Source organism: Dipodomys ordii, unplaced genomic scaffold, assembly GCF_000151885.1.
Source record: "Dipodomys ordii isolate 6190 unplaced genomic scaffold, Dord_2.0 Scaffold159, whole genome shotgun sequence".
Classification (NCBI taxonomy): Eukaryota; Metazoa; Chordata; class Mammalia; order Rodentia; family Heteromyidae; genus Dipodomys; species Dipodomys ordii.
The window spans coordinates 653,976-664,672 of NW_012267375.1; the positions used below are offsets into that span (position 1 = coordinate 653,976).

At 62.8% G+C, this 10,697-nt stretch overlaps 1 protein-coding gene across 1 annotated transcript in view; it reads left to right on the forward strand.

Annotated features, from left to right (window-relative positions):
* Positions 1-10,697, forward strand: part of Col18a1 (collagen, type XVIII, alpha 1) — a 55,784-nt gene that overhangs the window by 27,355 nt on the left and 17,732 nt on the right. The window contains exons 5-12 of the mRNA XM_013032900.1: positions 244-373; positions 7,416-7,492; positions 8,319-8,474; positions 8,733-8,759; positions 9,425-9,487; positions 9,567-9,653; positions 9,884-9,937; positions 10,025-10,183. Coding sequence (XP_012888354.1) covers positions 244-373; positions 7,416-7,492; positions 8,319-8,474; positions 8,733-8,759; positions 9,425-9,487; positions 9,567-9,653; positions 9,884-9,937; positions 10,025-10,183 — 753 coding nt within the window. The remainder of the gene's footprint in view (positions 1-243; positions 374-7,415; positions 7,493-8,318; positions 8,475-8,732; positions 8,760-9,424; positions 9,488-9,566; positions 9,654-9,883; positions 9,938-10,024; positions 10,184-10,697) is intronic.

Consider the following 10,697-nt stretch of genomic DNA (forward strand, 5'->3'; position numbering starts at 1 on the left):
AGAGTCCAGCCTGAAGACAGAAGCCAGCCGGCAGCCATGCTGGGCTCCATGGAGGACCCTGGCGTGCATGCATGGAGACCCTCTAGGCACGGGACCCCAGGACCCAAGACGATGAAGTCCTGGAGCCAACAGCTCTGGACTGTTTTTAATTTTTTTCTTAAATCATGCAAATCGTGTTCAACCCCAGCCTGAGAGCTGTCGGTGCAGCACTGCCCCACCATCATCCCGGCTCCCCTCCCGCAGGACACACCCCTGCAGCCTGGCCTGCCCCTGCCATCCCCAGCCTCCCTCCCACCCTTGGCCGGAGGGAGCCCCATGGAGAGTTCCAGAACTGAAGAAACAGAGGACGAAATCATGGTGGATTCTTTCGGAGGTGATGCTTCTCGGTTGCCCCTGTGGTGTGTGTGGCGGGTGGCGGGTGAGGGTGGCGGGGGGGGGAACCCCATCTCCACCCACTACTGCCCTACCATGCAGTAGGGCCACAGTAGCACAGCTCCCCTCCAGGTCCAGACATCTGGGCCCAGCCCCAGGACGTGGCCTCCTTCCCGTGTGTCCCTTCCAATGTTTCTGGCTGGAGCGTGTGGGGACCAGCCTGGGGACCCCCAGGGTGCCGAGAGAACATGCTCTGGCCTGAGGGAGAGGAGTGTCAGAGCAACGGGCTTTGCCCAGGGTCTGCCACGGGTCAGTGGCTGGAGTCAGGCATGGCCTGCAGAGGTGCGGCTGGGATGGGGTGGGGGTGGGGGACATTCACTGTGATGTTTGTGCCTGTGGGAATCGGCCATCCTCTGCTGGACTGCACGCCCACAGACCTCCCCACTTCCCATCTCCTAGCTCCTTGTGGTGGAAGCCAGGCCAGGCCTGTGGGTCGGGGGCGTGCGCGGAGGCTTGCGGACAGCTCAGTTCCTTGTGCCCATCCACCCAGGTGCCTACCTCCTGCAGGCTTTGAGCATGGAACCACTCAGCTTCTTGGAGACGCTTACCAACTCCGCCCCTGAGTGGGCAAAGTGTCCCCTCAGAGGCAGGAGTGGACACGGCTGGCCGTGGCCTCAGGTCACCCAGCCTCATGCTCAGACAGGCACACGTCCACACCCTGGGGCCTCTCCGGCCCTTCGTCGCCCCTCCCGCACCGCACCCCTGGTCCCCTTGCTGGCGCCACAAGCAGTGGCCTTTCCTAGGATTTCACCAAACACATTGCTGGAGGGTTGGCTCTGCAGCTCATTTAAGATTCATCCACGTCATAGTTTGCCAGTAATTCAGCCACATGCCACTGCGTACGCTGACCAGTGTGTCCGTCCTTCCAGCTGACTGGTCTGTCCATCCTCCCCGCTGACCAGTGTGTCCATCCTCCCAGTTGACCAGTGTGTCCGTCCTCTCCGCTGACCAATGTGTCCGTCCTCCCCGCTGACCAGTGTGTCCGTCCTCCCCGCTGACCAGTGTCCATCCTCCCCGCTGACCAGTGTGTCCATCCTCCCCGCTGACCAGTTTGTCTATCCTCCCAGCTGACCAATGTGTCCATCCGCCCCGCTGACCAGTGTGTCCGTCCTCCCCGCTGACCAGTGTGTCCATCCTCCCCACTGACCAGTGTGTCCGTCCTCCCCACTGACCAGTGTGTCTGTCCTCCCAGCTGACCAATGTGTCCATCCTCCCCGCTGACCAGTGTGTCCATCCTCCCAGCTGACCAATGTGTCCATCCTCCCCGCTGACCAGTGTGTCCATCCTCCCCGCTGACCAGTGTGTCCGTCCTCCCCCCTGACCAGTGTGCCCGTCCTCCCCGCTGACCAGTGTGTCCATCCTCCCAGCTGACCAGTGTGTCCGTCCCCACTGACCAGTGTGTCCGTCCTCCCCACTGACCAGTGTGTCCATCCTCCCCGCTGACCAGTGTGTCCGTCCTCCCCGCTGACCAATGTGTCCATCATCCCCGCTGACCAGTGTGTCCGTCCTCCCCACTGACCAGTGTGTCCATCCTCCCTGCTGACCAGTGTGTCCGTCCTCCCCACTGACAAATGTGTCCGTCCTCCCCGCTGACCAGTGTGTCCATCCTCCCTGCTGACCAGTGTGTCCGTCCTCCCCGCTGACCAGTGTGTCCGTCCTCCCCGCTGACCAGTGTGTCCATCCTCCCTGCTGACCAGTGTGTCTATCCTCCCCGCTGACCAGTGTGTCCGTCCTCCCCGCTGACCAGTGTGTCCATCCTCCCCGCTGACCAGTGTCCATCCTCCCCGCTGACCAGTGTGTTCATCCTCCTAGCTGACCGGTGTGTCTGTCCTCTCAGCTGTCGGGGCATCTGGGCTGTGTCCAGCTTGCCCTGGGGTTGGAGGACCCAGCTTCCTGGTGGGGCCTGGTGCTGAGGCAGGGGCTCTGCCCAGACAGCTGGCGTTCGGCACCCCTCCCAAGTGGGACCCCAGCTCCTCCACGCCCCACGCTGGCCAGCCTCCATTTATGATGGCCTTTGCAGGTGTGGGATGACCTCTGCTGGTGGCTTGGTGTCCATTTCCATAATGTACGGTGGTGCCAGGCCCCTTCCTGTATGTCTGTGTCCGTCTGCTTTAGTGAAGTGTCCAGATCTTTGGCTGCTTTTCTAACGGGCTGTGTTTTCCTGTTGTTGGGTTTCAAGAGTTCTTGATGTATTCTGGCGTGAATCCTTTATCGGACTGCGCTTCGCACGTTTCTCAGTCTGCATGTCCTCTCGCTCCAGACATGGTCTGACTGCCCAGCCCGGCTGGCCTGTCGTGAGGTCACCATGCATCTGCCTCCTCCACCAGGCCCAGACTCCTTGTTTCCCTAACCGTATCTTAGAAAAGCAGCATTTAGCTCTGAAATTCACCCAACTCACTTCACTAATCTCGTTCGATGTCTAAGACTAGTGCCCAGCCCAGAGTCACTAACCTTCAGTCCTCACTCCCTAGTTTTTACCTACAGGATTTGCATTCAGGTCTTTGATCCATTCTGATTCATTGATTTTACTGTTAAATCTTATTTTATTTTTGCTGCTGGGTGCCGGTGGCTCATGCCTGTAATCCTAGCTACTCAGAAGGCTGACATCTGAGAATCAGGATTCAAGCCAACCCCAGAAGGAAAGCCCATGAGACACTGATTTCCAATACCCAAAGGCCAGAAGCAGTAGAGTGGTAGAGGCTAGCCTTGAGCATGAAGCATGAGACAGTGCCCAGGCCCTGAGTTCAAGCCCCAACATGTTAAAAATTATTGTTACTATTATTGTTGCTGCTGCTGTTGTTGTTATTTTGCTACATAGGCCAGTTTTTCCTTGCTGTGTATCAGAAAGGCCGCCTTTCTTTGTCTGAGCTGCCTTGTGCCTGTGAAGGTTACTTGTGCATACTGTATCTCTTCCTGGGCTGTTTTCTCTCCTGTGGCTCTGCTATCTGCATGGCAATGTCGCCGACCGCTGTCCTGAACATTTACTACAACCAGGGACTGGGCAGTCTCTTCCTCCAGAACTGTTCTTGGGTGCCCAGGCCCTGTGCACATCCATAGAGAAAGCAGAAGAGCAGAAGCCTAGTGTGAATGGGGGCGTTGACACCTGTGTGGAGTCTCCGGCCTAGAAGAGGCTTTGGTTTTTCTCAGGTGTCTGTAGCTGTGTCTGTGCAGTTTTGCCTGGCCTCCAGGCAGGGCTTTGAAATGCACCACCACTCAGGCCTTCTCAGGAGGACCCTGCTGCCCTCTGCTGGCGGATGCGGCTTGGATGGGGTTGGCCGAGGTGCTGCTGGGCAGGGCAGGGCTGGTGGCAGTGGGCTGTCCAGCCCAGCTGTGTGGGGTCTGGCGGTGGTGAGCAGAGGTCAGGGCAGGGCTGGTGGTGATGGGTCCGGTGTTGGTGAGCAGGGGGTCAGGGCAGGGCCAATCATTGCTCTACAGTGGCCTCAGGCCAGAAGTACATTTGGATTCAGTTGCTTTTGGAAATGGAGGCAAGTGTCTCACAGAGCTGTGAGCACACACGGAGCCATGAGCACACGCACGTCCGTGAGCTCACGCGAGAGCCGTGCACACACGCACGTCCGTGAGCTCACGCGAGAGCCGTGCACACACGCACGTCCGTGAGCACACCTGAGAGCCATGCGCACACGCACGTCCATGAGCTCACGCAAGAGCCGTGCGCATACGCATGTCCATGAGCTCATGCGAGAGCCGTGCGCACACACACGTCCGTGAGCTCACGCGAGAGCCGTGCGCACATGCCCATCTGTGAGCTCACGTGAGAGCCATGCGCACACGCACGTCCATGAGCTCACGCAAGAGCCGTGTGCACACGCATGTCCATGAGCTCATGCGAGAGCCGTACGCACACGCACGTCCGTGAGCTCACGCGAGAGCCGTGCTCACACGCACATCCATGAGCTCACGCGAGAGCTGTGCGCACACGCTCGTCTGTGAGCTCACGCGAGAGCCATGCACACACGCACATCCGTGAGCACACCTGAGAGCCATGCGCACACGCACGTCCGTGAGCTCACGCAAGAGCCGTGCGCACACGCATGTCCATGAGCTCACGCGAGAGCCGTGCGCACACGCACGTCCGTGAGCTCACGCGAGAGCCGTGCACACACGCGCGTCCGTGAGCTCACGCGAGAGCCGTGCACACACGCACGTCCATGAGCTCACGCGAGAGCCGTGCGCACACACGCGCGTCCGTGAGCTCACGCGAGAGCCGTGCGCACATGCCCATCTGTGAGCTCACGCGAGAGCCGTGTGCACACGCATGTCCATGAGCTCATGCGAGAGCCGTGCACACACGCGCGTCCGTGAGCACACCTGAGAGCCATGCGCACACGTGCGTCCGTGAGCTCACGCGAGAGCCGTGCACACACGCACGTCCATGAGCTCATGCGAGAGCCGTGCGCACACGCACGTCCGTGAGCTCACGCGAGAGCCGTGCACACACGCGCGTCCATGAGCTCACGCGAGAGCCGTGCACACACGCGCGTCCGTGAGCTCACGCGAGAGCCGTGCGCACACGCGCGTCTGTGAGCTCACGTGAGGGCCGTGTGCACACGCATGTCCATGAGCTCACATGAGGGCCGTGTGCACACGCACATCCATGAGCTCACGCGAGAGCCGTGTGCACACGCACATCCATGAGCTCACGCGAGAGCCGTGTGCACACGCATGTCCATGAGCTCATGCGAGAGCCGTGTGCACACACGTCCATGAGCTCATGCGAGAGCCGTGCGCACACGCACATCCATGAGCTCACGCGAGAGCTGTGCGCACACGCACATCCGTGAGCTCACACGAAGGCTGTGTGCACACGCACATCCGTGAGCTCACGCGAGAGCCGTGTGCACACGCACATCCGTGAGCTCACGCGAGAGCCGTGCTCACACGCACGTCCGTGAGCTCATGCGAGAGCTGTGCACACACGCACATCCATGAGCTCACGCGAGAGCTGTGCTCACACGCACGTCCGTGAGCTCATGCGAGAGCTGTGCGCACACGCACATCCATGAGCTCACGCGAGAGCTGTGCGCACACGCACGTCCGTGAGCTCACGCGAGGGCTGTGTGCACACGCACATCCGTGAGCTCACGCGAGAGCCGTGTGCACACGCACATCCATGAGCTCACGCGAGAGCCGTGCGCACACGCACATCCATGAGCTCATGAAAGAGCCGTGCGCACACGCACGTCCGTGAGCTCACACAAGAGCCGTGCACACACGCGCGTCCGTGAGCTCACGCAAGGGCCGTGTGCACACGCACATCCATGAGCTCACGCGAGAGCCGTGTGCACACGCGCGTCCATGAGATCTTGCGAGAGCCATGCGCACACGCACAGCAGGCATGTGGCCTGTGTAGCCGCCCCCCCCCGTTGGCTGGCACACATGTTCAGCTAAAGTCTTCTGACCCCACCAACACGCTCCTCCCAACAGCTCCCTGGAATGGGGAGCCCCACAGGTCCCCAGGGATGGTGACACCACCCACCATGTGGTGTCCTGTCTCCTGGCATGGGCGTGTGAGGCAGGGCAGGGCAGGAGGCATCAGGCCTCCCAACCCCACTCCTCAGCCCACACCCCACGGCCGGGCCCTTGCAGGGAGGAGTGGCCCGTGGGCCTGCCGGGCGTCCGCCCTGACCCTGAGCCCCAGATAAGCCGGGGAGGGGTCGCCCAGGTGGGGTCCGCCGCACCCCGCCTCGGCTCTGAGACCTGCTCATGGCTGTCATCCTTAGCCTTGCCTTGGGTTTACAAATCTGGAGACATGTTAGCTCAGAGGCTGTCTGACAACAGGAGACAGCGGAGGGGCCAACGCCGGGCCACAGCAGACAGACAAACAGTGGAGGGAGCCAACACAGGGCCACAGCAGACAGACAGACAGCTGAGGGAGCCAACGCCGGGCCACGGCAGACAGACAGACAGACAGCTGAGGGAGCGACGCCGGGCCGCGGCAGACAGACAGACAGCAGAGGGGCCAACACTGGGCCACAGCAGACAGACAGACAGCTGAGGGAGCCGACGTCAGGCCATGGCAGACAGACAGACAGACAGACAGCTGAGGGAGCCGACGTCAGGCCATGGCAGACAGACAGACAGACAGCTGAGGGGCCAACGCCAGGCCGCGGCAGACAGACAGACAGACAGCTGAGGGAGCGACGCCGGGCCGCAGCAGACAGACAGACAGACAGCAGAGGGAGCGACGCCGGGCCGCGACAGACAGACAGACAGACAGTTGAGGGAGCGACGCCGGGCCACGGCAGACAGACAGACAGCTGAGGGAGCCGACGTCAGGCCATGGCAAACAGACAGACAGACAGCTGAGGGGCCAATGCCGGGCCGCGGCAGACAGACAGACAGACAGCTGAGGGAGCGACGCCGGGCCGTGGCAGACAGACAGACAGCTGAGGGAGCCAACACAGGGCCACAGCAGACAGACAGACAGACAGCAGAGGGAGCGACGCCGGGCCATGGCAGGGCTTGCTCAGCCCAGAAGCACGTGGAAGGAGACAGAACCGAAGCCATGTGTGACCCTGGGGCAGGAAAGCCATGGGGACGCCTGGCATGGCCGAGGACGGGGGCCCGTGTTGGTGACCCTGGGGTGCACAGGGAGGAGGCCTTCAGAGGGGAGGGGGAGGGGGGAGCCACGAGGTGTGAGATCGGTGCTGGCCCACAGCCACGCCTGGGGTTTCTGTCCGTGTTCCGTGTTCAGATTATATACTGGAAAGGGAACAGAAGGCATCCTGATCACCCAAGTTCTGTTAAACCCATGAAGAATCTTCTGGAAGGTTTCTGCATCGCTGGCTTGCTTAGGATAACCACAGGGCTGTGTATTAACTTTAAATCTTCTGCACACCTGCCCTGGTCACTGAAGTCACTGCCCCTGCCCAGGGCACTTGGTGGGGACAGCCTGGGACAGGACAGCACACCCAGAGCAGAGCCTGGGTCACTCGGTGACAAGGGCCCTTCTGTTTGAACAGCTCCAACCCTTCCTGACTCAGAATCAGCTGGGGTGTGGGACAGAGGTGTCCAGAGCCCTGAAGGCGGCCTGGAGACGGTGAGACCTCTCTCAGCCCCCTCCCCCACCCCCAGCCCACCCCGCCCCACCCCTCTCCTCACTGTGACCCCAGCAAAGCCCCTCAGGCCCTGTCCCCTCCCTGTGCCTGCCAGTCCCTCTGCGTCCTCTGCGTGTCCTCTGTGTGTCCTCTGCATGTCCTCCCCACCAGTCCCTCTGCGTGTCCTCTGTGTGTCCTCTGCATGTCCTCCCCACCAGTCCCTCTGCGTGTCCTCTGTGTGTCCTCCCCACCAGTCCCTCTGCGTGTCCTCTGTGTGTCTTCTGCATGTCCTCTGCGTGTCCTCCGCACCAGTCCCTCTGCGTGTCCTCTGCATGTCCACCCTGCCTGTCCCTCTGCGTGTCCTCTGCATGTCCACCCTGCCTGTCCCTCTGCGTGTCCTCTGTGTGTCCTCTGCATGTCCTCTGTGTGTCCTCCCCACCAGTCCCTCTGCGTGTTCTCTGCATGTCCTCTGCGTGTCCGTCCTGCCTGTCCCTCTGCCTGTCTCTCTGTGTGTCCTCTGCATGTCCTCTGCCTGTCTCTCTGCGTGTCCGTCCTACCTGTCCCTCTGCCTGTCTCTCTGTGTGTCCTCTGCATGTCTTCTGCCTGTCTCTCTGCGTGTCCTCTGCATGTCCTCTGCCTGTCTCTCTGCGTGTCCTCTGCATGTCCTCTGCCTGTCTCTCTGCGTGTCGTCTGCATGTCCGTCCTGCCTGTCCCTCTGCCTGTCTCTCTGTGTGTTGTCTGCGTGTCCGCCCCGCCTGTCCCTCAGGGTCAGTGCAGGCAGCAGGAGATGGAGGGGTCACCCCAGCGTCTCCTCATTCCCTTCCCCAGGGAGTCCTGAGCAGGCAGAAAGAGGAGTCTGGTGTTCCGGGCCCTGGCCTAGTGGTGCAGGGCTCTGACCTTCAACATGTCCCTGTGGCACAAGGACCCCCGGGACCCCCGGGACCCCCAGGGAAGGATGGCTCCCCAGGACAGGATGGCAAGCCCGTGAGTACCCCGGTTCCCACGGCGGTCTGGTCCAGTCTGGTGCTGGGGGCCATGGCAGGGTGGGGGGTGCGCTGTGTGTCCCCATTCTCAGACCCGGAGGCCAGCACTGGCCCTCCACCTGGGTGTAGAGCTGGGAGGGCTGGAATGGAGGTGCAGCCCTCTGTGTGGGCTCTGGGGCTTGGGGGCCGGGTGGGCTGGTCGCCTCTCGCGTGGTCACGGCTAGTCCTCTGCTCTAATGGTTTCTCTTACAAATTCCAGGGCGACCCTGGGGAAGACGGAAAGCCTGTAAGTTTGCTTTTCCTTCTGGGCTGGGCTTGTGTTTGCTAGGACCCTGGGCCCAGGCCCTGGCCAATGCAGCCCCTCCACTAAGAAACTCAAGTCCAATGGCTGGGGGGCGGCTGTGGCTGCACCGGGAGGGTCAGGCGAAGTGCCTGACACACCCTGGGGGGAGGGGGAGCAGCCAGCGGGAAGCTGGAAGGTCCAGGCGCGCCGGGCAGACAGGGCTCCCCACGCTGGCCACAGTGCCCGCCCGGGGCGATGGGACTTGGAGACAGAGCTGCCCACAAGACTGCATCGAGAGTTTGCCAGAGCGCAGTCACTACACAAGTCCACGTGTGTGCACCATGAGTGTACCCACGTACAGACACAGGTACACGCTTGAGCCGTAGGCACACACATGCACACACAGGCAGAGCAGCACTGTCTGCAGAGGGCTGTGTCATAGCTGAGCTCTGGTGGGGCAGCACACGGGAGCCCTGGGCACGGTTACGCGGTCTCGGAGCCTCCACAGCTGCGTGGCATCTTTCACGCCAGGCCCTGTGGCCGCAGGTCACCGGCCATCCAGACCCCTGTACAGCCTTCCCCCTGTGCCTGCACTGGGGAACCCAGGCTGGGCTGTACCAGGAGAGAGGGGTGCTTCTCCCAGCCTAGCCCCTGCTCTTGTCCTCCAGGGGGACGCGGGGCCACAGGGCTTCCCGGGGACCCCAGGAGATGTCGGCCCCAAGGGTGAGAAGGTGAGTGTGGCTGGTGGTGGTAGGCCGCCCAGGCCCAGGCAGGCAGCGTGTGCCCATGTGACAGGGCTGTCTGTCGCAGGGAGACCCCGGCGTTGGACCAAGAGGACCTCCTGGACCCCAAGGACCTCCTGGGCCTCCGGGACCCCCCTTCAGACAGGACAAGCTGGTGAGTCCACCTGCCCCCTCCCGTTCTGGGACAGACCCCGGGGGGCTTCGGGCCTGTGGGGCCCCCCACCCAGTGTCTTTCAGCCCATCTGGGGACACGGGGAGCCCTGCCCCGTGCCTTTACTCTTGTGAGCGCCCAGCATGTGGGGCAGGAGTCGGGGCCCAGCTGGCAGAGCGCCCGGCGCTCGGGGACAGCCAGCGTGCTCCTCACAGCCCCATCTCCCTCCTTAGACGTTCATCGACATGGAGGGCTCCGGCTTCAGTGGGGATCTAGAGCCACTCAGGGTAAGTGGCCACGGCCGCACCCCGGGGTGCATGAGGCCTTGGGCAAAGCAGGCGGGAGGAGGGTCAGTACCGTGTCTCTGTGTCCAGGGTCCCCGAGGCTTCCCAGGCCCCCCAGGACCCCCCGGCGTCCCGGGCCTGCCAGGAGAGCCAGGCCACTTTGGAGTCAACAGCTCACATGTGCCAGGACCAGCTGGCCTTCCTGGCGTGCCTGGGAGGGATGGGCGCCCCGGGCCCCCTGGCGTCCAGGTGAGTCCTGACCCGGGGCCCTGTGCTGGGCGTGGGGTGAGCACCATGGAGCCCCGTGCTGGGCGTGGGGTGAGCACCATGGGGCCCGTGCTGGGCATGGGGTGAACACCATGGGGTCCCGTGCTGGCGTGGGGTGAGCACCATGGGGGCCTGTGCTGGGCGTGGGGTGAGCACCATGGGGGCCCGTGCTGGGCGTGGGGTGAGCACCATGGGGCCCCATGCTGGGCATGGGGTGAACACCATGGGGTCCCGTGCTGGCGTGGGGTGAGCACCATGGGGGCCTGTGCTGGGCGTGGGGTGAGCACCATGGGGCCCCGTGCTGGGCGTGGGGTGAGCACCATGGGGGCCCGTGCTGGGCGTGGGGTGAGCACCATGGGGCCCCGTGCTGGCGTGGGGTGAGCACCATGGGGCCCCGTGCTGGCGTGGGGTGAGCACCATGGGGGCCCGTGCTGGGCGTGGGGTGAGCACCGTGCTGGGCGTGGGGTGAGCACCATGGGGGCCCGTGCTGGGCGTG